Source organism: Protopterus annectens, chromosome 1.part1 (genome assembly GCF_019279795.1).
Source record: "Protopterus annectens isolate FY-2018-M chromosome 1.part1, PAN1.0, whole genome shotgun sequence".
In the NCBI taxonomy this organism is placed as follows: domain Eukaryota; kingdom Metazoa; phylum Chordata; order Ceratodontiformes; family Protopteridae; genus Protopterus; species Protopterus annectens.
In genome coordinates, this window is record NC_056726.1 from 1,037,227,465 (window position 1) to 1,037,253,750 (window position 26,286).

A 26,286-nucleotide genomic window follows, 5' to 3' on the forward strand; every position below is an offset into this window, starting at 1 on the left:
AGTTACTTGGTCTGCCATAGGATCATCATAGGACAATTTTTTAAGTTATTCATTCACTAACACACAAGCACAGTAAAACAATACGAGTTATTGCAAAGCATGCCCTTTAAAATACATTTACCCTGTATTCAAAATTGTTATATACTTTAAAATCAGGACAAGTGCCCTCTAATAATTAAGTAAATGCAACCAAAATCACAATGGGCAGAAGATATTTCCAGCTGCCACGCAGTGCAAGAATATCCTTAAAAAAAGTCAACCCACATTATTTCCATGGGCTCACCTCATATGCATGGATAGCGGGGTTTGTGGATTTTTGGAAAATGTGGTTTAACATCCTTCCTTAGTGGGTGTACTTTCAGCACCCCTTGTTTATCAGCCACCCTTCCATTCACTGTAACTGTGCTTCAGACCACACTATTACAAAAACAGTGCAGGACTCCTCTAAAGTTATCTAGAACATTCCCAGGGCTTAAATAGATGGGAAATTTTACTGGATAAAAAAAATGGCAGCCCACACTTTGTTCACTACAACCCCCTTCAAGCTCCCAGTAAAGCCTTGGAGAGATAATGCACAGTTGCTCTGCCCTATTTAAAATTTCCACATAAACCAGACCTTTAATATTATCTTCCTAACCTTAAGCCAGGGGTGTTAATTTTAAGAGCAACATGTAACAGCATGCACAGTATCACACTGCTCAAGGATGTTTCACTAAAGTAAGTTAATCATACTTTAGAGTCTTAACGCCTCTTTGGAAGAAGAATACATGTGCAATCATCTGATTCTCTGCAGTTTAATTTATGCCAGTGTGTCTGTCTGCTGAGAAGGTGCAACAGCAACTGAAAACTCAAAGTGCAAATAAATAAATAACTAAAAATAAATAATTATATTACATTATATAATTTTCATATTCCATTACATGTGATCATTGTCATTACTGTACATCCAACTGGGGCCAGCAAGAATGACATGTACTGTTATGGTCCTCTCTCTTAAGGTGAATTACCAGTTGCTGGAATCTACAGATTAAACACATCATGCTTATCATTTGTTCAAGTCCCTTAGCTGAGCATTTTCTGAGTGAAATGTATCTTAAAATACAAGGCATGTTTTCTCAACAGTGACAGCACCAATATTTTTTGGGTCTCCTGGCGGACCATCAGCTGTTGACCAATGCCACTCTTCAATCTCCAAACACCATGCCTAGCCTAACCTTCCCACACTACACATCTGGCAGTCCTGGATGGCAGAGATGGTTAATTTCTTCACATGAAATTACAGGAAAAACAGACAGATTTAAGGCATACTGACTACAGTCATTCCTGCTGCCACAGGCTTTTTTCTGTCTTCATTAACAATCCCCAGATAAGCTGGCTTAGATCAAAGGGTAGGTGTGTAACTGGACTGTGGGAGAGCTACCCCATCTATGAAGTGGTGTTTCCCTCAGTGTCTCCCAACAAAATCGCCTAGACCGGTCATAGCTCTGGTTTCTTTACACTTGGCATAACAGCAACATAACCCTAAAGCATCCCCATCACGAGGTAACCACGCATCACTATTTCTCTCCTCATACCACCCCCACCACCATCATATCATCTTGTAGTTCTGGGGCCACCACTCAAACTCAAGTGATTTGGATTACAGTAAGGGTTTCATACTTCTGTCACTGACCAAACCATCACTCATATACTTAGTGTCTCCAGCAAAACAAATGCTCTTGTTTTACATAAATTTCACGCAGCCCAATTTGCTCATGAACACCAAACTGAAGTGAATACAGAAGGACACAGCATAAATATGACAGTGCCAGTTCATTTCTTTTAATACAGAAAGATCGTTTGCACAGCTGTAAGATTATTCCAGCAGTAGTTCTGTTTTGATCTAAACAAAGGACAGACGAGGTCTAACTCCACGAAGGTGGAAAGAAATGTAATCACCCAGAATCCTGCCTACTTCAAAACTTCACTGTATGAAACACTTTTCCTCTATCTGGAATTGTACCCAGCCTCCTTACATTTATTACACTGATGTTTTCCTATCTACTATTATATTATGTTTATTAAAATTCCTCACTGCTCTAATACCTTGAAAATTCATGTAATGTTACTCCTTTACTTGTTGCTACCTGTAAACCAGTCTGTTACATGCAGGCTAATTTTTTTCTTAACCAAGTGTTAACTACTCTTTACTTCTGACTCAATAATCCCAATGTACATATTCACCTTTAGTCATCTACTAAGGAGCTTTTCTCCCTGGGCCTCCACTGAAAATGGGCTCTGAATGGCCAACTGGAATTTCCTAGTGAAGTGCAAATAAAATAAATATGCAAACAAAAAAAAACAAGGCAGTCTCTTTTACAGCAATTAAAAAAAAAACGAAAACGCTGGCATTTGTAATTATAAAACAGTTCACTTTATATTGCACAGAATTACAAAACTGAAAAATATGGTACATGGAACAACATTAATCTCCTACCTGAGCAGTCCAGAGCAGTGACCTCAGTCTTAGAACATGTCCGAATTTGTGAATCAGATGGAAAACAGTAGGAAAGAGCAGATTCAGCCCCATTGCAATGAAGGTTTAAGGCCACATTCTCACCATCACCAACACCAAAATATGCATCAGTGGCTATAGACACAGGAACACCACAGGACAGCTGTCTGCAAGCTACTCTTGCATGGTTCATGTTCAGGTTTGTACTGCAAACAGATTTCCAGTTTGAGCCACTGTAAATCTCCAGTCTCCCACTACAGTCATAGTTGCCATTCACTAGTCTTATCTGGAAGTCATCTGAAATAATATACAGACTGTTAGTATCTGATGTAGCCACATTTACTCAAACCATTACATCATGAAATGTTAGATTATAATGTAATTTTCAAGTACAATGCAAAACAAAATTGTATTGTATGAATAAAAGTACCTATTTTTTCAGCAACGCTTTACCTACTGTGTGAATGCACTTGAAAATTGCACACCTGACGTTTGGAGCTGTAACATTTGTAACTATCTTCTCAGTGCTTGCAAACAACACAGACTTGTGGATGGGCTGCAAGTTTCTACAAGTTTTTAACTGTGACAGTCATAAGCCCATACCTCCCAAATGTCCAGATTTTTGCTTCATATTTTTGGTCTGTTCCTCATAAAATCTGTGGGTGTCTGGCAAATCAGCGGACTGAAGTCACTAAACAATGGCATACATTTGGAGTTTCAGCCTTCAAATCCTTCAGAAAATAAATACAAAACCTGTTGTTTTAGCAACTTTGTAAGTTTATAGGAAAAATAGGGACATATTTAAATATTGCTCCTATAAACTTACAAAGTTGCTAAAACAACAGGTTTTGTATTTATTTTCTGAAGGATTTGAAGTCTGAAACTCTAAATGTATGCCATTGTTTAGTGACCAGTCCGCTGATTTGCCAGACACGCACAGATTTTATGAGGAACAGACCAAAAATATGAGGCAAAAATCTGGACATTTGAGAGGTATGGGCTTGTGACTGTCAAGTTAAGTTGTCATTCTCGCCTTCATTCTTGCTGGATGGGACAGCGTCCTTAGCATCTTAGTCCTGGGTGGCTCAATGGAACAGACTCCTGAGTACAGTGGAACCAAAGTCAGCTCTATTTCTGGAGGCTATATCAAGTTTGTAATGGGCAATAAAGGTATGTTTGGAAGCCCACCTAGCTGCTGCACATATGGCATCAAGTGGTAACCTTGCTTGAAATGCCGTTGATGTTGGTAGTGCCCTGGCTGAATGCGCCTTAGGCCTAGACGGAAGTTGCCTGCGTCTCAACTCATAGACAAAGGTAATAATAGATGTCAACCATCTGGAAAGAGTAACCTTCGATACCAGAAGCCCTTTCTTTCCTGCAGCATAAGAGAGAAAGAGCTGGTCTGAATTTGAGTTGTTTTGTCCTGTCTAGATAATACCGTAATTGGCGATGAACATCTAATGAATGTAATTTCTGTTCAGCCCTGTTGGCATAGTCTGGGAAGAAGACAGGCAAGTCAATGGAGTGGTTTAGATTTGCTTCAGAGGACACTTTTGGGAGGAAGGGTTTGTTCTGAGAGTTACCCTGTCTTTGTGAAAGACCAAATAAGGGGGACGGAAAGACAAGGCTTGAAGTTCCGATACACTTCTGGCAGATGTTATGGCTACTAAAAACAGAGTTTTCCAAGAAAGAAGCTTGAGGGAGCAAGAAGCTGCAGGTTCAAAAGGAGGCAGAATCAATGAGGTTAGAACTAAATTCAAATCCCATTGTGGAGGTGGATCTTTAACTGGAGGTCTAAGCAAAACGATGCCCTTGAGGAAGGCTTTACAGAGTCTGTGTGACATATTTGCTTCGGAGAGCCCAACATGCAAATTAGCAATGGCCGCTAATTGTACCCGGATAGTGGCAGACGATGACCCTGAACGAAAAAGCTCCGCCAGAAAGTCTAGAACCTTATGAATGGGTGCATGGAAAGGATCTAAGGACCTAGTTTGTGCCCAGTGTGAAAAACGCTTCCATTTACTCGCATACGTCTTCCTAGTATTGGATTTATGGGAAGCCAGAATGATATCACGAACAGGAGAAGAAATAAGGGGAAGCCTGGCTATGGCTGGAAGTGGAGCAACCAAGCTGTGAGGTTGAGGGAATGAAGAGACTGATGCAGCTTGCCCGTGAGATGGGTCAACAGATCCGGAAGGGGTTCCAGATGCCAAGGCTGTTCCAGTAGGTAACTGTGCAGGAACGGAAACCATACTTGTCAAGACCAAAACGGGGCAATGAGGATCATTTTGGATCTCAATGCGGTTGCTTTCTGAATTAATTGCGGGATCAATGGAATGGGAGGAAAGGCATATAGAAGACCCCGGGGCCAATCGTGAACAAGAGCGTCTCTGGGGGGATGGCCTGGTAGAGGAAAGTGTGTGAAGAAGTCGAGGCACTTGCTGTTTTGAGGAGTTGCGAAAAGATCTTAGCAAGGCTGGCCCCACTTCTGAAATATTCTGTCTGCTACCGCTTGATTTAGAGACCACTCGTGAGGCATGAGGATAGTTCTGCTCAATCTGTCCGCTATGACGTTGGACTTCCCGGGGATGTGCGTTGCTATCAGAAACTGTTGAGAGGAAATCGCCCATTGCCAAAGTCTGAGTGCTTCTCGACATAGGGGGTAGGACTTTGTTCCGCCCTGCTTGTTTCTGTACCACACCACAGACATGTTGTCCATTTAAATTGCTATAGTCCCTGTGGGAAGAGAGCTCTGAAGGGCTTGCAACGTCAAAAGCACCGCCCTCATCTCCAGGACATTTATGTGCAGGTGGCATTCTGATTGTTGTCATGTGCCCTGGACCGTCTTGCCCTGATAATGCCCCCCCCCCCACCCGATCAGGGAGGCATCCGTTGTCACCGTGGCAACTGGGGGGGGGGGGGACAAAGGGTCTGCCCTGAAAAAGCTGAGGGGAAACCATCCACAAGGAGAGATGATTCTTGCAAGATGGGGTTATCAAAATGTTGAGAGTCACTGGTAGTTGTTGAAAGGACCACTGAGAAAACTGCATCCACTGAAGGAGCCTCAAGTGGAAGCGGGCTAATGGGAGTAGAAGAATCGCCGCTGCCATGAGGCCTAATGCTTTCAATACTAGCTTGACTTTAACTCTGTTGGGCTGAAACAGGGACTGAACATTTCGCCTTATGTCTGTCACTCTCTGAGGTGGTAATGTTGCAGGCATTTCTTTGGTGTTTAATACGGCACCTATAAAGTTTATGCATTGACGAGGCGACAAAGAGGACTTTGCAAAGTTTATAGAAATACCTAGACTGTTGCAAAGTTGAATAGTGTAATCCCTGGCCATTATAAGATGCTGCTTGGTGGTAGCGGAAATAAATTTAGAAGGCCTCCTAGGGGTAGGTTCCATTGAATCAGGAGCTGCCCATGCCTTTCTAGCCACTACCTCCATTAGTGTGTCAGAAAGGGGGAGACACCCAGGAGGTGGAAGGGCGAGATCCAAAAGCGTCAAGCTAAACCGACTCGTCCTCGAAAGGTTTGAGAGTGGACCAATTTCCCCTCTGTTTTAGGATCTCTAGGATGTCTGAAAAAGAGACATCCTCAGAGGGGGATCTGGGGGAACCCTCCGACTCATCCAAGTCAGTGTCCGACGTGACATACTTGGGGGAGTCTATGTGCTTCCTCTTGCACTTTCTTTTCCTAGGGGGTTCCCCTGAAACTTCAGGGGAGCCCTCGGAAGAGGAGGACACCCCCAAGGTGGGTACCCTATGCTTTGGATCTCTGCTGCCAGATGTAGGAGGATGGCCAGAGACCGTAACAGGCACTGTAGAGGGAGGAGCTGCAGAACTTAACCTTGGAGTGGACACTGGGTCCAGCACGCTCCTCATCACCTCGAAGGCTCCCCCCATCAGATACCAAAGGTAGTCCCGGCTCCGAAGAGACCGGAACCGCCCCCGGCACCAACAGAGAAGGCTCCGAGAATGATGTTGGGGCCGAACTAACCAGAGCCGAAGCTCCAAGAGGGAGAGCGGGGTCGGACAAGGGTCCGATGCCACTCGCCCCCTCTGAGCAGACAATGGAGTCCCGGCGCCCGGACCTCTCCATGGACGGAACCAATGAAGAGGTCGGAGCCAACGACACCGGAGCCGAAGGTGGGAGTATCGGCTCCGACGTGGGTAAGGTTACGGTTCCGACCTCGAGGTCGGAGGAGGAATCGATAGCGGTACCGAAGGAGCCACAGTCTGGTGAGATGGGCTCTGGAGCATTTGGGCTAGTGCCTGAGATTTTATGAGCCTACTGACCACCCTCTCGATGTCGTGGTCGGAGAGCCTGGACGACCTAGATGAGCGAGTCCTATGACTCCACTCCGATAGGAAAGGGGATCTCAGAGCCGATCGGACGGAATCTAGCGAAGGGGATCTAGAGAGCTTGCGCGCTAGGGTCGGCTCCGATGCTGGTTTCTGAGCAGATACCACTTTGCCCACCTCGGATCCGGATGGAACCGATGTCGGAGCCATCTCGATAACGCCAGCCCTCGACTCAGAAGCTGGAGCCGAGGGTTTGGCGGTTTTTGAAGACTTCCCCGAGCCAGACTTGGACGGGGAGTCATCGGGCTTTAACAAGCCCCTGAAGATGAGCTTATTACGCCTCTCCTGCAGGACTCTTGAACTAAACCCGTGGCAGACGGAACAAGAGTCCTGCAGGTGTAAAGGCCCCAAGCAATAGACACAAGAAGTGTGACCGTCTGTCAGAGACATTTTCTGACAGCACGAGTCACACTTCTTGAATCCCGAGACCTTAGTGTCTTGACATAGTAAAACACAGTCAGTCCACACACACACACTCAACTTAAAAATAGAAAAGTTAAGGGAACTGACTAAATCCACACACACAGACACTGTAAGGGGTGGGGAAACTAAGGTAAAGCCCGAAGGCCCAAAGATAAAGTTAACTAAAGAAGGGTGTAAAAAGGACTATATGGATAAAGCAATTAGTAGGGACCTAGACAAGGGTAACTAACTGAAAAAAACTACCTGAAAATTTAGATTAATAGAATTAAATCTCTTTACTGACCTGAGCCTGTAAAAAAAGACAACCTCACAGCGAAGCGGCAAACGAGATCTGGGGAGTTAGCGCATGGTATTGTGGGTTATAGGGCTGCCTCGAGCCGGTAAAAATAGCTCTCGAGCTATAGTATAGGCCGAGTCGGAGCCGAGGATCGGCTCCGAACCCATCCAGCAAGAATGAAGGCGAGAATGACAGCTTAACATTTATTCTTACTGGCAATTTATCTATTACCAATCTCCACAAAAAATCCTGCTTTCTGATTACACTATTTGCCTCTTAGATTTTCCCCAGGTTTTACATTACATTCTTATACCATACTTTTCTCTCTTTTCCTAGATCAATTTTTATTTTCCACAAGAATTTTTCTTGGTAACATTTACTTCATGTATATACTTGTTTTCTTTTTTACCATACTACAAAATGTATCACACTTGCATTTATACTGTCAGAGCTTTAGGGGGGACCCCATTCCAAATACCTTCAGCTTGGGGTCACCTTGACTGGGAGGGTGTTAAAAGAAGCAAGCAAGTAGGCGTGTTTGAGGATATCCCTGCAGATGTCCTGATCGGGAATGATTTTGATAATACAGCACCTTGTGTGCATGCAGTTACACGTAGTCAGGCTTGGAGACAAGCATGTGAGTCTGGTAGCCTGGGGAAGACCCAGACGGACCGCAGACTTGAAGCCAGGACTGGTGTGATGGTTACTTCAGAGAAGGAGCTACCCGGTAGTAGTGAGACTGAAGGTGAGCCACACTGGTTTGAGAGTATTGATGTTTCCTTGGACACAGCGACTGCAAGGGCAGAGGTGAGTCGTACTATCCAGGTTGACAAAGAGGCACTGCTGTCAAAGAACACCAGACTTCCTGTGGAAGGAGAGCTGGGAAGGGTTACAAAGAGAGAGTTGAGAAAGGCTCATCTCTCAGACAGACCCTTACATTACAAGGCCTGAGGGGAGGTAGCCAGGGAGGCACCCGATTCTCAAGGGAAGGGGGAATCTGTATACTGGGACAAAGGGTTACTGTATATAGAGTGGACCACTGAGGGAGGGCTAGAGAGTGAGAGAATACAACAGTTGGTAGTGCCCAGAGACTACTGTATGGCACTTCCAGCCACAGCCCTTGATATTCCCTTTGCAGGTCGTATGGGCATAAAACGCAACAAGAGATGTATTATGCAGAACTTTTATTGGCCTGGGATTTCCAGAGATGTAACAGGGTACTGCAGGACCTGTGAGCAGTGCCAAAAGGTAGGCAAGGCAGGAGACAAGGTCAAGGCTCCTTTCATGCCTTTGCCTGTGATTAAGGAGCCATTTCAGAGGGTAGCAATGGATACTGTAGAACCTCCGAGTACCCAAAGCTCCACAGGGAAGAAGTATATCTCAGTGGTAGTAAATGATGCTACCAGATACCCTGAAGCAGTGGCTCTGTCCTTCACTGAGGCAGAAAAGGTGGCAAATCCTTTGTTAGAAATTTTCAGCAGGGTAGGTTTCCCAAAAGAAATACTGACTGACGAGGTGCCAATTTCATGTCAGACTTGCTGGCTTGTCTGTGGAAGCACTGTGGAGTGAAGCACCTAAAGACCACCCCTTACAATCTCCAGACTAACGTTCTGGTTGAGAGGTTAAACTCTACACTAAAGACCATGCTATGGGCAGTTGCAGACCAGTTCAAGAGGGAGTGGGGCAAATATTTGCCCCACCTCTTGTTTGCTTATAGGGAGGTGCCCCAAGAATCCACAGGTTTTTCACCCTTTGAGTTTCTGTATGGGAATAGGATGAGGGAACCTCTGGATTTGATTTGTGATAAGTGGGAAGGTGAATATGAATCCCACAAGGAGTCTGTTGTGGCATATGTCTTAAACCTCAGGACAAGGCTCAGAGAACTCATGGGATTAGTCCAGGAAAAGTTGGGAGAAGCCCAACAGCAAAAAAAGGTCTAGTATGACAGGAATGCTCAAGTTAGAAAGTATGCTGTGGGGCAGGAGGTAATGGTTCTCAATCTCATCAGACACAAGCTACAGGCAGCTTGGGAGGGATCTTTCAAAGTTGTAAGGAAGGTCAGTGATAACATGGAGAAACTGCTAGGCAGGAGGCAGGGGTACAAACTGTACCATGTTAACATAATGAAACCTTACCATAATAGGAAGGCCCTGGTGCCAAGTATTTCCAGTACAAGGCAGTAGGAGTCTGAGGGGGGGATTTATGGCTACAGGGAGCCAGTCAACAAAATCCCAAATTACTATGGTGGAGCCTAAGATTGCAGGCATATAATGGGACAAGTGCAGCACTGTACTGGGGTCAGCAATGCCAAGGTAGTTGGAATCTCAAGACTGGGAATGGGGGAAGGTATTCACGATAGGCTCAACCCTCAAAAGCAACGTTTCTCAAGGGTCACTTGAAAAACGAGCTCGGGTCTTCTGGGGGGAGGGGGTATCACGAAAGGAGATACTGCCAGTCCAACTAGCTGGAATTTTGTAAATAAATAAGTATGTGCCATTTGTGAATATCAACATGATTCATATGTGTGTGTGTCACAAATGTATTAGAACTGTATGTTATGTGTATATCAAACTGCTGGTACAGAAGTGTGTGTTGAAAAGGGTTTGTAAAGTACTGAGTTTAAAAATGTTATCACAGTGTACCCTACTGGAAAAGAACAGAAATGTACATATACTATTGTAACTGTTTAAATGTATACATTTTAACAATGGAAACTGAAACACAAGAGGTTAACTTCAGAAATGTATCCGAAATTAAATTACTTTATAGGCACATAATAAAAGGATGTTATCTTTCAGTTTCAGTGCAGTAACAAACACAATGTTTGGAACTAGAGGCATTTGGCATTGTCTAGGAAGTGCTTTATTATTTTATGACTTCTACGACCTGCAAAAATCTGAGAAAAACTTGTGTATGTATTTTCACAAGTAGATGCTAAATGCTACCAGCTGGATCAATGGTTGTTTTTCACCTGGGATAGAGTCAGATGACAAGAAGTGATGTCATTCTGCAAGCTATCCCAGCAGTAATATTTGGGATATTAATTTAAGAACTCTCTGAGAGAGACTGAGTATTCTATATTTTGTCTTTGACCTGACAAGAAGATCCATTCACCACACATCTGCCTTGTTCTGTAAGCAAGTCTAGTAAAATTCTCTCAGATACAGTCAGGAATATAGTAAAGCTTAGCTTAGATGTTTTTCTTTAATTTGAGACTGTCTTGCAATGTTTTAAATATTTCCTGTGATTATATACCAAGCATGTTGCTCTTCTTCTATTATTAAATGTATTTACACCTTTCGTTGTGGCTGATATTTGTGAGACATTTAAGTTCTGAAAGTACATGCGTAATTTGGTGACACAGTGTAGGCCACTTCTAATAGTTTTGCTCTTAATAGTTTTGCTCTTAGTCAAACTACCATTTGTATTAACAGTAACATTACACAGTAAGATTGGACACCATTTGTTAAGGGCCTTAAAGTAGCTGATAAGGAGTGACTGCTGGCAGGGTAAACTACCTTGCAGTCTGGGCAGAAGGAAGCACAGTTAGTAAACCTATGCCAACCTTTCCCAGGTGTGTGTATAAATCAAACCTCAAAGTTTGTGTGTGTGTCAACTACTTGGGCAGGGACACAAAGCGCTGGTTGGACAGACAAGGTGTTGGAGGTCTTGGCCACTCAGCTGAGATCTCAACTCTATAGCTGTGCCAAGACTGACTGTGGTCTCTGTGTGCTCTTGGGAAATTGCACTCGTATGCTCTTAAGGGAAATTGCACTCGGTGCAGAGAGCTGCAACTGGAAATACTGTGTAACCCCACTAGTGCTACTGGATTGCGGCTCCTTAATTACTGTGCCAGTAGTGGGGCATCACAGGCCTTTTTTTCCCTGAGTAACAATGTGTTCTCCAGAAAAGACATGTTTATTTCTTCTGTTATTTTTTCCCCAATAAATTCTACTTGCGTCTTATTCTGAAATGTTAAACCCAACACAGAAATTTCACTCACTGTGAAATATATACCCCCGATTTTTACTACCTCACCTAAACCTAAATGGTACAGTGGTGCAGCGTTAGTGCTGTCACCTCAGAACAAGAGGTTCCACAATTTGACTCTCAGCTGAGGTGCCCTCTGTGCAGTCTGCATGTCTTTACTATTTAAATGTGGGTTTTCTCCTGGGGCTTCTGTTTCATCCCACATTCTAAAGACAGCAGTAGGTGAATTTAAATTGGCCATAGATATGAGTGGGTGGGCCATTGTACAGTGTGGAAGAATTACAGCAGCAGGGCTAGCCAACTGGCTGTGTAAACTTTGGCTGTAGAAGATTGTCACTGTTGAAGTGACACTCCGACCCCATGTGCAAGAATGGGAAAAAGGGGCTGTGGATGGATGGGTGGACCCAAACCTTTACATTTCTCTTCATTTAAAGCCATCCCTATCATCTCTAGATACTAAATTGTGTAATTACTTCTTTTATTCAAATTTTGGGGGTTTTTTGCAATTATTATATTGTCATCTGCATATGTTAACAGAACTGGAATTCTTAACCCTTCTGGTGTTATATATACCCCGCCTCCTTCATTTTGTAATTTTTCACATACTATCACACTATCACATTCATAACTAATGCAAAGAGTAAAGAACTCATTGGACATCTGTCTTTCACTATTCTATTTCTACCTTTTAGCTTAAAGTAAAAACACTTGTAAATGGCTGGTTATTATCACTATACACGGACACACAATTCCCTAACGTTCTCACTTAGCATTATACTCTCATCATTACCCATAAGATTTCATGTCCAGTTGAGTCAATTGCCTTAAGATCTATCATGATTTTTGCTTTTCTGTTCATATCATCCATAATGTCTCCAACTATCATTAACAAATTATTGACAACCCTTCCCCTTTATACTACATATGCCATCATCCATACGGTTTTTCATTTCAGCTTCAAATCTCCTATTTTCATAACGATCTTATAATCATTAGTATTCAAAACTACTGACCTCCAGGCTTTTAATTCTTTTCTATCTTCCTTCTTCCATATGAATCAATTCTTTATTATATAAAACCCTCATTTATCCATTCATTCAAAATTCCTAAAAATATTTTTTTTGCCAATCCCTTACATTTTTTATGCATTTCATACCCTATTCCATCTGGGCCTGCAGCCAAATTATATTTATTTCTCCTAATACTTCAGCTAGCTCATTTACAGAAATGTCCTTTTCCAGTTCTTTATTCTCTTTTTCTGTTAACTTTCCTTTCCATTTTTTTGACTACCTTTTGTTTTTCTTTAAACATTTATTGCAAATAATGTATTACACTATTTATAATATTTTCCCAAGTTCATTCTCTCCCTTTTATTTTTCTCATTACACTACCATCTTCCTTTACTAATCTGCTTAAGTAACTCGATACTATTTCTCTTTTTTCCTTGTAAAAACTTTAATCATTTATATTGCATAAAAATGCAATTCTTGTACTTTTTCTTGATTTCTTTCATACAATTATTTTTCCTTGTCAAAGTACTAATGTTCTAACTCTTCCAATGCACTATTATATGTTCTTTTATAGTGGTCTCTTTTCTCAGATCATATTGCTACTGTAAAAACAAAAAAAAAATTTATATTTCTCAAATATCATTCAGACCAACTTTTATAAATTGTTCTCATGGCAATATGATCTTTCCATAACTGTATTACTAATCTTTCCTTCATTCCATGTTCTCTCATTTATCCTTCATTTCTTTGTCCATGACAGTACAATGGGTCAGAGGTAGCGTTGTCACCTCACAGAAAGAGGTTCTTCAGTTTGATTCTCTGCTGGGTTGCCTTCTGTGTGGAGTCTGCATGTCCTCCTTGTGTTCGTGTGAGTTTCCTCCAGTTGCTCCAGTTTCCTCCCACGTTACAAAGACATGCATCAGGAGCATTTCTCCCTGGGCCTCTGCTGAAACTTGGCTTCATTCCAAGTCGGACTTTCTCAGTAAACAAATGTTAAAATAAAAAAAATAAAACTTTTTTTATATAGTTCTTGTTTTCTTTTATCTCTAGCCATATTGGAAGATAAACGGAAAGCATCCCCTTCTCCTATAACTAAAGCTCCCAATAATATAAAATAATCCATTTCAGTTCTATACATAACTCTTTTGTAAGTTCATAAATTTGTCCCAAAGTTTTAACTTACCACATCTTGTAACATTTTTCTTACATCATTTCCTTTCTTTATATGCTTGCCTCTTAAATCACAGTTTAAAGTCTCCTATCATTATAATATTCATATTTATCACTATAGTCTAAAATCTGATGAAATAAGCGTTCCTTTTCATTAGTTAGGATAAGCATATAATGTCACACTTCTATGTACTTGTTCTTTCCATTTTAAATCGATAATAGTTAATCTTTCCATTTTTGGTAAAGTACCATCTAGTATTTTTACTTTATTTCTACAGAATATGGCTATTCCAGAACATCTTTCATTTACCAAATTCCACATTCTTTCCTCCCCATAGTTTCACTGTTTGTAATCTTTCTTCATTTAGTCTTGTGCCTTCTAAAATAATCTGTTATCACATGTCTAAACAATTTTCTTCCCAAATGCGAGAATCACTGTACCTTGGGTTTGCGAGTCAAATACCTTAACCGCTACACCAAGCCCCAGTCTTTAGCTGTATGTATTCTTTTTTCATCCATTTCCTTTTTTCTTTTGTATTTAATTTTCTTTTTCTGTATTTTACTAATAGAATTCTTTACCCTATTACTACCTCCCAATTAATGTTTTCTTTGTTGCTTATTTCAGAACCACCTTCTATATCCTCTAGTTTTCTTCATCTATTTTTTCTATTTCTACTACTACTAACTTTTCTTCTTTACACAAACTCCACTCCACACACCTTCAAATAGAAACAAATCTGATCCAAAACAATACCAAAACAGCAAAATCTTCAGAAGTCAGGAATCGAAAAACAGGAACCAAAGTCAAATCCAAAAGCAAACTCTTTATTCTCCAGCGCCTCGGTGTAACCACCTTTCAAGAGCATCGATTCCGGACTTCTGAAGATTTTGCTGTTTTGGTATTGTTTTGGATCAGAGTTGTTTCTAACTTTTCTTCTTTGTTCATTTTACTGTTTCCTGCTATTTTCATTTCTGCAATGTATTCATACATGTCCAATTGTGTTACATTTATAACTTTTCACTTCACATTTATATATCATGTCACATGTCCCCAAAAATATAACTGTGACAAAAGAAAATAGGTTATCAAATGTCCTTTTCCATAAAAAAATGTAGATTGTCCCCAGTATCTACGACACCCCTATTTCCTTCCACATTTATCATGCTTGGTATATGTATAATTTTTTCCTCTATTTTAATAAACATAATATTTACAATCCCAGCCACAATTCAATAAACTTCTTTTGTCAAACTTTTGCCACGTCCAGTACTTCTTTACATAAAGCTTTCAAATGTCCTTTCAAAGTCACCCTTTCTACCTCTGTTTGAAATTGTACATGAATCTTTTTTGTTTCCCTGTTAAATGCTTTTATCATATAAAGATTCCATGGATAACAGTCTTCATATTCGGGAGAATTTTCCACTGAAAACACACAAAATGTATCTTTGTTAAGAAGAAATGCTCTTACACATGGGCTTTTACACCCAAAGGAGCTATTAAATTGTACCACACTTCATACCCGTCCATTTCTTTATCTTGTTTACCAAGTACATCCATTTTTCATTTTATTCTGCCTTCTTTTATGCTACTCCACTTTTGTCTTCTTTTACTTTCTCTGCATATGGTTTTCTCACCATATTCTTCAGGATTGTCTGTATATCCTCCTTTGTATTTTCTCCATCATGTCACCCCAGGAAACATCTGCTTCATTTTCTGGCTCACAATGCAGCACCATTCCTTCAAGTAAATCATCCTGCAACCCTCCCAACTGGAGGGTTGTAATTATACATCCATCATTTACTGACTCATTTCCATCAAACAGGTTTCTTTGAAACATTTCCTCAGAATCCTGTACACATTCTTCAGTCTCAACATCTGCTTTCTCCTTCATTTCTTTCACTACTCCATCATCATCTCATTCTCTCTCCATCTGCCTCCCTATTTTTCTGGGCTGCCTATGTGCCTGGAACGGAAACAGGAAGTGCTCCTCCAAAATGGGTCCCACTCACTATAAAGAGTAGGGGCTATTTAATGCCTTGGCCAGATCCCCCCCTAGTAATATAAATACCACCTTGGGTCTCCCCTGAAAAGAGGCTACTAGCCTAGGGATACTAATCCAGTCAACAAAGGAAGGATGGCTAATTAAAATAATTATAGGAATACAAGACTTTTCTGTCAAAATGTACACACCTGCTAAATAAACCAACATAGTTATGCAACAGGTCATTCTGATAGCTTTGTTCAATACTCAAACTCAGTGACCGATTCACTATCCCTAAACACATTACCATGTGCACATTTCACTCTACCAAACCACTCAAACAAATTAGTTAGGAAACATAAATAATGACACACTAGACAATTAAAAGCCTTACTCAGGGCTAGTAAAGTATTTTTTATCTGCCAATCATGTTTGACATAGTGGCTTCAATTGATGTACTGAATATGTTAAAAACTGTGCAATGCTTTCAATGCATTGTTTGCTTGCTGGCAGTAGTCTGATATTTTCAGATGTAATGTTACACTTTGCACCTCTACCTATTTTACTGTTTAGTGCTACTGGTCCGTCTAATAATTTCTGCACTGCTTCTAACTCAACAGCAGTTCTTCAGACAATAATGCCAATAAACAAAGTTTGTCATTTTGATTCAATAACTCAAATTATTTAACACACAGACTTTTGCCAGTCTTTGAAAAAGGATTCTTCACCAGTTACTGCATAACCGTTTAAACACTGGACACTTCCACCTATCATGTCTGTAGTCACACAGCTTGACTTTTAACTGTACTGTAACTCATTACTCTGTTGGCTGTTGCTGTTCATTTTCACATTACCTTTGGACTCGCACTTGTATACACACTTACATTTCCACTACTAACTTGTTTAATTCTGTGCCTGTAATTCCACTGAATCTGCAAAATTCCTCCTCTTTTAATTAAGGTCAGGTCTTGCTAACTTAAACAGCCTATCCCTTGTTGATCATTTCTCGTCTACCATAGTATATTCAGTCCCTTATAGGCAAGTCATGCAAGTCAGTAAAATCTGTACTTTGGCTCATTTCCATTTACTGTTTATATAAAGTCCTGTAAAAACATTTATCAAAGGTCATAATTCTACATTTTGTGTCGTACTGCTTCCAGTTAACCTCTCATACGCTTGAAAATTAATATTAATACCTTCAAGACGCAGAACTGTATCCCACTGCATCTTTTAAAGCTTCTGCTAATATACTCACAGAAGTTACTATACCAAATTTCAAGATGAAAAGCTTCCAATTTTTTGTCAAAGTACCTTCCAAGTATACAAGGTCTATATTTCCATACAAGAAACATATCTAAGGATGACTCATTATGTAAACTAAAACAAAACAGTAACTTTGAAAATGTGTAACAGCAAACACCAGCGGAATAAAACAGTGCCAGGAGTTATAAAACATTTATTCACTCATAAAATTAAAAAGGTAAGAACTAGCATGCTTATATAAGTAAACATCAATCAAAGAGAGGCAAACAGGTTGAACCAATCACTTGAAGCATTATATTAAACCAAGCATAAATATAGCATATGCATAATAAAAAATAATTAAACTAATAAAACTACCTGTATAGGAAGTAAAACCATTCAAACATTCCTGAAAAATGTGTCAATACACCCAGTACTAGCCCTATATTGATCTGTTTGAAGCAAGCACTATAAAAAGTAATATAAAATAATGCAATAATATAAGAAATGTACATGAATAAAACATCTATATAATGGCATTATATATACATTTTAAAAACACTCGGCAGTTATCACTTTCTAATGCTTCATCTTTCTTATTCAAAACAGTAACTTTGCTTCAAAGATAAGTAACATTTCCAATATCAAATATAGTTAATTTGAAAACAAAAGAACAACCCTCTGGACACCTTGTAATACTTCAGGATTTTTATTAAAATACTTTAACATGACACCGGTTCGGACGACACATTATCTCCTCATGATATCTTTATGATATCCACGTGTTGCAGGATTGACCAAGAGACATGCAATATTCTAGCATTAATGATATTTCTTCAGCATATGCTATCATGCAGTGCATGAAAAAACTATACAGGAATATATTAATTATACAAACAGGAGAAATACAATTATTAAACCAAGTGCTTGCTGTTACAGATAATTTCAGAGGAACTAAACATGCATCTTTGCTATGCGTTGTCAGTTCGATACCTCAGGTGCAGCATCAGTATGTCACTTGAGATGGAAGGATACAATCAGTCCTATGTTATCAAGTCACTACCACAAGTTTTTTGCTTATAGACCCAGTAAACACTAACTGCTTGTGATGCTGAACACCTCAATGTCTTCACAGCTCAGTGAGCAGAATATTGCAGATTTCCAAGTCAATTGCCAATTCAGTAGTTCAAATCACCATGCACTTATTCCTGATTATTACACAGGGCATGATTAGTTTTTATTTGTGGCAAAATTTATTGTGGGTGATGTTATTTCACGTGTGTGTGTGTGTGTGTGTGTGTGTGTGTGTATGTGTGTGTGTGTATGTGTGTGTGTGTCAGTAGGCACAGCATTTCACAATACTTGAAGTTTAAGTATGCAATCAAGTTATACTGCTTTTGGTGCCAAAAACTCCCATATATTCCTTTCTATCTGTGAACGTGAGTGTGAATATATGACACCACACAATGAAGCAATAATCCAAAAAACGACTCAGCCAGTAAATCCAATGAATTTATTTTCGTAATAAACTTCTCTTCTCCAGCGCCTCGGCATAAGCCTTTAACAGAGTACAAGAACCATTTCTCATTCCTTTTTATAGTAAAAACAGTTCTAATAAAACAATTAAAAAAACAATTAATTATAACAACCATTTCCAATTAAGCTCTCTGTTTAACCCCTTGAGGTGTAAGGTATCAAACTTTAAGTATGCAATCAAGCTAGTTGTACTTCTTTTGGTGCCAAAAACTCACATATATTCCTTTCTATCTGTGAACATGAGTGTGTATATAGCCTATATATCTATATCCATCTCTACATCTATGTATATAAAGAGAGAGATGCACACCACATACATTATATATATTTATACACATATTTATACATATACACACACCCACTATATTATATATACATACATATTATATATATATATATATATATATATATATATATATATATATATACATATATATATATATGCATATATATATATATATATATATATATATATATATATATATATACACACATACATATATATATATATATATATATATATATATATATATATATATATGCGAGCACACACACAAGCCCACTTACCTTATTATCAAATAAATAAATAAAAATAAAGTAAATGGACACAGTAGTTCTCATTAACAGTGCACACCCCACACAGCCTGTCCAAGGCTGAAGGCCTCTCCCAGGCCCAGTTTCTGACTCTGTAAGCAAGGACTTCTACAAGGTAGATTCCACAGTTTTGCCCCAACTGGGATTTTTTATTCCACTCTTCCAAGGCCACTCTCCAGATGAGGAACAAAAGTCTAGGTATGTTGCTTTTGGGCAGCATTCTTATATACATTAACTGGTAGTTAAAAATTTCATTATATAATTCATTGCTGTGAGAATATTCCTACAACTCCATCCTGCGGTTAAGATGTTCTCACTCACACACACACACACACACACACACACACACACACACACACACACACACACACACACACACACACACACACACACACACACACACACACACACACACACACACAAAAAACCCCAGCACAGCTATGTCCAAAATGAATGCTTTTTATTACAGAAAACAGCAAAGTAGGTTTCACAGCAAAACAGCATCTTCAGTGCATGAAGCAGATTAAACATGTATGTCCTTTTAATATCCTTCAAAGGAAGTCACGATACCCTTATTAATTACTCATACCAAATAAAACATTATACACACACTGCAGAATAATATTTCAAAATAACTGCAGTCAATCCTGATAAGCAAAAAGAACTAGGAAAAGCTGTAAAAGAGCAGCAGGAATTATGGTGCATTATTACAATGAGAGAGTGCTAGCAAAATGTTAAGGTTGTTTTCCTGACAGCAGGTGTGGTGGCCTATAAGGGCAAGCAGGTGGCGAAGGGGACAGAGAGATGCGATGTCTGGAGTAATGAACAGATGTCTTATGCAGGTGCAACTGTAACAGATGAGCAAACCATGTGAAAGGACAGGCAGGCGGGTGGACAGCAGGTTGTTTCCCAGCTGCTGACTGTGCTGTGCTGCTGTGAAGATCAGTAAAGCATCCACAATTCCAGCAATGTTACCACTGCCTAATTCCAAGTGGGGCTCACAGGCATGTGAAACTTTTGTAATACAGTGTACAGAAGAATGGACAGACAGGATGGCAGTCATGTTGCAGTGGGCTGTCACCCTTTGGGAACAGACAAGTTTACAGGTACATACCCTAAAGAGTCTAGAGGACAGTGCATGTTGCAATTTACTGTAATTATGCTGACCAGCTATTTGTAAGATTACAGCGACATCCTCTACAGCAGTACAGCAGCAGGTACAGGCTGCATGTAAGCGCAGTACTGGACACTGCTGTTACAGCTACATCCTCTACAGCACCAGGTACAGGCTGCAGGCAAGTGCATTACTGAGCACTCCTGTTTCAGCTACATCCTCTACAGCAGTGGGTACAGGCTACAGGTAAGCTCAGTACTGGGCACTGCTGTTACAGCTACATCCTCTACAGCAGTACAGCAGCACAGCAGCAGGTACAGGCTGCAGGCAAAGCGCAGTACCGAGCACTGTTGTTACAACAGCTACGATAGTTTTTCAGAAGGGTATTTAAAGGCTAATATTTGCATTGGTGACAAACTGCAGCAGTATGCCATACTACAGCACTATACACCTCTCAATACCTCATCTGGGCTCTGTATAATTGCGCAGCTTGATACACTACAGAAAATTCAAATAAATGGCATCAAGCATAGCACAGCAGCATAAACTTTACAAATGTATATAGTAAGTAGTGTGCTCCTTATATATGATAATGAGACTGTATTCCACCAATACTGGATCAGAGACTAAGTCATACACAATTTCTGCCACTTAACAACAAAACACCATGCATGTCCACTCATGCTGGCATGCTGTGCATGTACGTGGACTATGCTACAACTATAGCCCTAAGGTTCTGTACATGTAATTCAATGTTGTATGTAGCCTATCAATTTGCATTACTGCAGAGATATGGAGATGGCTGTCAATACTAATGTTGTACAGAGAGCACCTGCCTGGTATCTTACCCTACGCAGGTCTTTTCTCCTAAGGTGGATACAAGGCACGAGATAATAAGCCAGCTGAACAGGATGACCTGCATCCCCTGTACCAGTGAGCAGTGCAATCATAGGTTCATAGGTTCATACTAGGCTATCTGCCCCAGGGCATTTATAAGCCTAGCCAGAGTGTGTGTGGCTTCCGCCACCCCTTGGAATGATAATACTGTGCCCATTTAGGGTTTAGTGTGCCTCTGTCTAGTAGTGACACAGAGATGACCCCCGGGGTAAACCTACAATCTCCCATCCACTCGTCAAGATTTCTCTTGAAGAGAGTCAGTAAGGGGCTCTGCCTAACATGGACTGGGATTCTGTTCGAGTGTAGGGAGCCTCTGGGTTACGAATCTGTCCAGCATGTCCTATTTATTTGTGTGTTGAGGTTCAAATCTCTCGCTCTCATGGCTCTGGTGGATTTGGATTTTTTTAGGTGGAGCATGTCCATTAATTCCGGATTGGACATGGCCTTGTACGTCAGGCATAGATCTCCTCTGAGTAGGCGGTATGCGACTGAATAGAGCTGGAGTTTCTTCAGTCTGGCAGCATATGACATATGTTTGAGACCCTTGATCCTCTTGGTGAGGTACTTTTGGGGTCTAACTGCTGCAGGTGCCGGGTAAGGTACATACCAAATGGAGCATTGTACTCAATCATGGGCCTGATAAGGGAAGAGTACAGGGGCACAATGACCTCTCGATCTAGATGTGAATCCTTTCATGATAAGGTGGGCAATATAGGTGGTCTTCCTAACCACTTTGGCAATGTGGGTGTCAAATGAGAGGTTACTGTCAACTTGGGTCCCTAGGTCCCTGATTACTACTTCCGTATTTAATGGATTACAACCTATGTGGTAATTTGTGGGTACTTTGTTTTCCAAAAGGGTATGACTATACATTTTTTGGCGTTCAGTTTAAGGCCATGGCTCTGGCACCAGTTATCCGTTTCTGTGAGGCCTTTCTGAAGGATGCTTGTGTCCGCTGGAGTATCAATTATGGCGCCCAGTTTGCAGTCATCTGCAAACTTTGTCAGCCACAATCCTCCTATGTTTGCTTGTATCTCTTAAAAATAAATGCCGAACAAGAGGAGTCCCAGGACCGAGCCCTGTGGGATACCACTTGTGACTGGCTTAGAGTCTGACATGGCTCCGGCAATTCTGACCTTGTGGGCTCTGTCCTTTAGCCAGTTTGCAACCCATCTTATGACATATGGGTTTATATTTAAGCTGGTGAGCTTGTCTATGATGCCCGAGTGGGGTATTGTGTCGAAGGCTTTTGCAAGGTCAAGGTAGGCTGTGTGAACTGCCTTACCCTCATCGATGGCCTTAGTGACTGTTTCAAAAAAGTCGACCAGGTTCAAAAGGCAGGATCTGCCCTTAAAGCCGAATTGGGTAGGATCAAGTGTCTGTAGGTCCCCAATGTCTTTGTTGACGAGTTCCATAATGATCCTCTCCATAGCTTTGCAGACCAGGCTCAAGCTTATAGGACGGTAATTTCCAGGGTCCGTAGAAGCACCTCCTTTGTGGAGTGGAACCACTGTTGCTGTACGTCATTCTTTGGGTACGTATCCTGTAGTAAAGCTAAGATTAAACAGCAGCCTTATGTGCGAGTTTAGTTCCTCTTGGAGTTCATGTAGCATGCAACCCGGGACACCGTCTGGTCCCATTGATGCTGTGTTTTTAGCTTTGGAGAGGGCGGCTCTCACCTGGACATTTGAGATGTCAGGAAGGCTACATTCAGCTGGGATAGATATTTCTCCTTTTGGGGAGGAGGGAGGGGAAAAATTTGCACTGAACCTGTCTGCCAGTGGCAATATCTGTGGGTTCAGTGTATTTTTTGTCATTTACTCTGAGCATATCTGGGAGTTTCCACCCCGATTTCTAACATAACTAAAGAAGGCCTTGTGATTATCTTTAGTGTCTTTTGCGATTTCTCTCTCAAAGTTGGTCTTGGATGATTTTATGAAAGATCATAGTTTTTTGCTAGTACTGATCAGAGATGCCTTCCCTTTTTGGGATTTTGCTCTGTCCTGTAGTATCTTCCTTCTCCTGTTGTAAAATTTGTTTATGGCTGGGGTCCACCAGACAGGACACCTGCCTTTGGGGGAAAAGGTGTTGGTTTTATTTGGGATTGCATGATCCAGGCATTCTTGAAGGTGTCCGTAGAAAGCGTTTATAAAGGATTCAGCGGTGTGGGCTGTGGTTTCCACTGGCCCAGGGGCCTTGAAGGATACCACTTCAGTCTTAAGAAGTGTGAAGTCAACTTTTGAGAAGTTCCTCACTGTGGTGTTTTGTGATGGGGGTGGGGGCGGGATGTGGATTTCCAGTGAGATTAGTTTATGGTCTGATCTCACCAGTGAGGGGTATACTTCCGGTGTGGAGCATTGTGTCCCCATGTTTGTGATGATCAGGTCCAGTATATTGTCTCCTCTTGTGGGAGTGGTGACTAGTTGTTCCATCGCATTTGAGTTTATGAATTCTAGGAACCTTTGGGCTAGGGTGTTGGGGCTTGAGTAATGCTCCCAGTCTATGTTTCAGTAGTTGAAGTCTCCCAATATGATGGTATTTGAAGAGACATTCATACTCTCCAGTGTCTTCAGGAAGGCTGAGTGGGGTTCCTGAGTTTGAGAGGGTGGTCTGTAGCATGCTACAAACTGTAGGGCAGTTTTGCCTATGGTTAGTTGCACATGGATGGTCTCCGATGCTTCGTGCATTGCCACTAACCTGGAGGTGTGGGTGTGTCTGATGAATATGGACACTCCCCCTTCCTTTGTGGTTCGGTCCAAGTTATGGGGCCGAAAAGCATGATACGAGGTATAACCTTGGTAGTGCTGGGGTGCTCTCAGGAGCCTTGAGCCAGGTTTCAGTCACTGCACAGACATCGATGCTCTCCATACTGAGGAGGGCTTCGAGAGCCTGCATCTTGAGGTTTAGACTTCTGGCATTGAGCAGCATTACCCTTAGTTTTTTTCCACTTGTGTTTTCTAGGGAGGTGGGTTTGTCTTTTGAGCCTTGCCTAAAAAGGCACTATGGGGTGGCAAGAGCCTTGCCAATATCCGGAAGCCTAGGGGTGACAGGTGCAAGCCGTCCCTTGCGAAGCAGCGTGGCTTGTCAGGCATGTCATCCCAAGCAGACAGACATTGGATCCCCCTAGAATGACACCAGTAATTGAGCCAATTATTAAAGCTGATCATTTTGTCTTTGTACTGTGGCATCATTCTTGGTGAGGGTAAGATGCTGCTCAGGGTCAGGGTCATACCGGCATGGGCTACATAATCAGAGAGCTCCTCTATGTCTCTCTTCATGTAGTCCAGGGAAGTACGTCTCAGGTCATTCACGCCGGCATGGACAATGACGGAGTCATATTTGTACTTGCTTTGGAATGACCCGAGTGCTTGTGTTATGTGGCGGATTCTAGCGCCCGACAGGCAGCTTACTGTAACCTTTTCCTTATTCAGTCTGGTGAGCGGGACGTCAGCGTGTCTGACTATAGAGTCACATATTACAAGTGCATCAGGCATGTTGTTTGGCCTCAAGGGCTGTGACTGTTTGGCATACTGACTTTGTGAAATGTGTGTTGCATGTGCTATGTTTTGAGGTAATGGTTTCTTGGATGTCTGCTTTGGAGGCTTCTGCTGCTTTGGTAGATTTTTAATTAGAGCCTCCGAGTATGTCTTTGTGTGTTCGTGTGTCTGGTTTGCAGTTGTGTTAGGTCTATGTGAGACTGGGTTTGTGGTGTGTATGGTTACCTTCTCCTCCTGACTGGTCTTGCCAGTACTGAGTCGAGAGAGCTCAGCCTCCAGTTTGGCTATATAGTTGCATCTCTCACATATATTTGCATTTGTTGGGAGGAGGAGAGGGTTGTCTGTGTACATGAGGCAGTTGTAACATTGCCTCAAGATTCCCAGATTCACCAGCTGAACTGGAGAGGATGCCAGTAATTGACCTCTCGACATGCTAGAGTAGTGTAAGGGATTGCTGTGTAACTGAGTCAGAAAGGACCTAAAGGGAAATGGTACTCAAGGGGATTGTAGGTGGGTGTAGTGCTTTCATTTGTTTAAGAGTGCTTTACCTGTGTAAAAATGCTTTAGGAACAAGTGCTGGGCTTTTTAGATAGAGAATAGACTGATTATATGGAAGGTAGTGCGGTTTTAAGGGAAAAACTGAAGAGCAGACTTGGAGCCAGAAATAGTTTACACTTGTTTAACCGCTATGCGCACAATTGCGCAAAGCCACGCAAAAGTGGATTTTTATAAAGGGAACTTCAAAAGAGCTAGAAATGGTCCAAAACGACCAATTACTACTAGGATCTTGTGCTGAGGTCACTCCTTCTGGGACAGATAGGCTGCTCAAGGCTCCCCACTCCCACTGGTGAGCAAAGAAACTTCCTTCTATCCAAGTAAGGCAATGAGCAACACAGGAACTATCCCAAAGTCCAGAATACAGCAAAGCCTGTATAATGGACTATTCTAAGGGGGAAAACAAGGATTTTTTTGTTTTGTTTTTTGTAAGAAAACTACAGAAAAATCCAGGGAAACAGCAGTATATTAAATGCACAGGCTAGCGCACTTGAGTGGGCAGCCTCAACAGTTAAATTAAACAAACTAACTTAAGTGCAGGTAATAAAAAAACGCTGAATACAGATAAAATAGCAGTTAAAACTTCGTTTACAGCAAGAAAAGAAGGTCGCACAGGTAGAAACAGCAAAAATATACTTAATCTGGAAAGTAGTCACTTTTTTCAGTTCTCTGCTGCTAGCACCACTCTGCAGGACCACGAGGGGCTGTTGCTGAGTAGTATAGTCGAAAAAAAAAACGCTCCGAGGCGGATTTTTATACAGGGAACTTCAAAAGAGCTAGAAATGGTCCAAAACGACCAATTACTACTAGATCTATGATGACTTGTACCTGTGGCGCCCTGAAAATCTCCTGGTTCATAGGTTGGTACTAGGCTATCGGCTGTAGGGCCTATACAAGCCTAGCCATAACAATTCTCTGGCTATTTCTTCCCACAGTATTTACTGCCCTGGACCCCTGTCTAGCAGGGCGACTGGCGTGATCCTCGGGGTGAATTTCCATTCTCCTATCCAATCATCAAGGTTCCTTTTGAAGAGGGCCAAAAAGGTGCACTGCTTGACATGTATGGGCAGTCTATTCCAGAGTCTGGGGAGTCTCTGGGTCAGGAACCTATCGCTTCAGCATGTTTTGCTCATTGTGATG

At 41.4% G+C, this 26,286-nt stretch overlaps 1 protein-coding gene across 1 annotated transcript in view; it reads right to left on the reverse strand.

Moving 5' to 3' along the window:
• Positions 1-26,286, reverse strand: part of LOC122808805 (deleted in malignant brain tumors 1 protein-like) — a 568,450-nt gene that overhangs the window by 468,743 nt on the left and 73,421 nt on the right. The window contains exon 3 of the mRNA XM_044079867.1: positions 2,477-2,791. Coding sequence (XP_043935802.1) covers positions 2,477-2,791 — 315 coding nt within the window. The remainder of the gene's footprint in view (positions 1-2,476; positions 2,792-26,286) is intronic.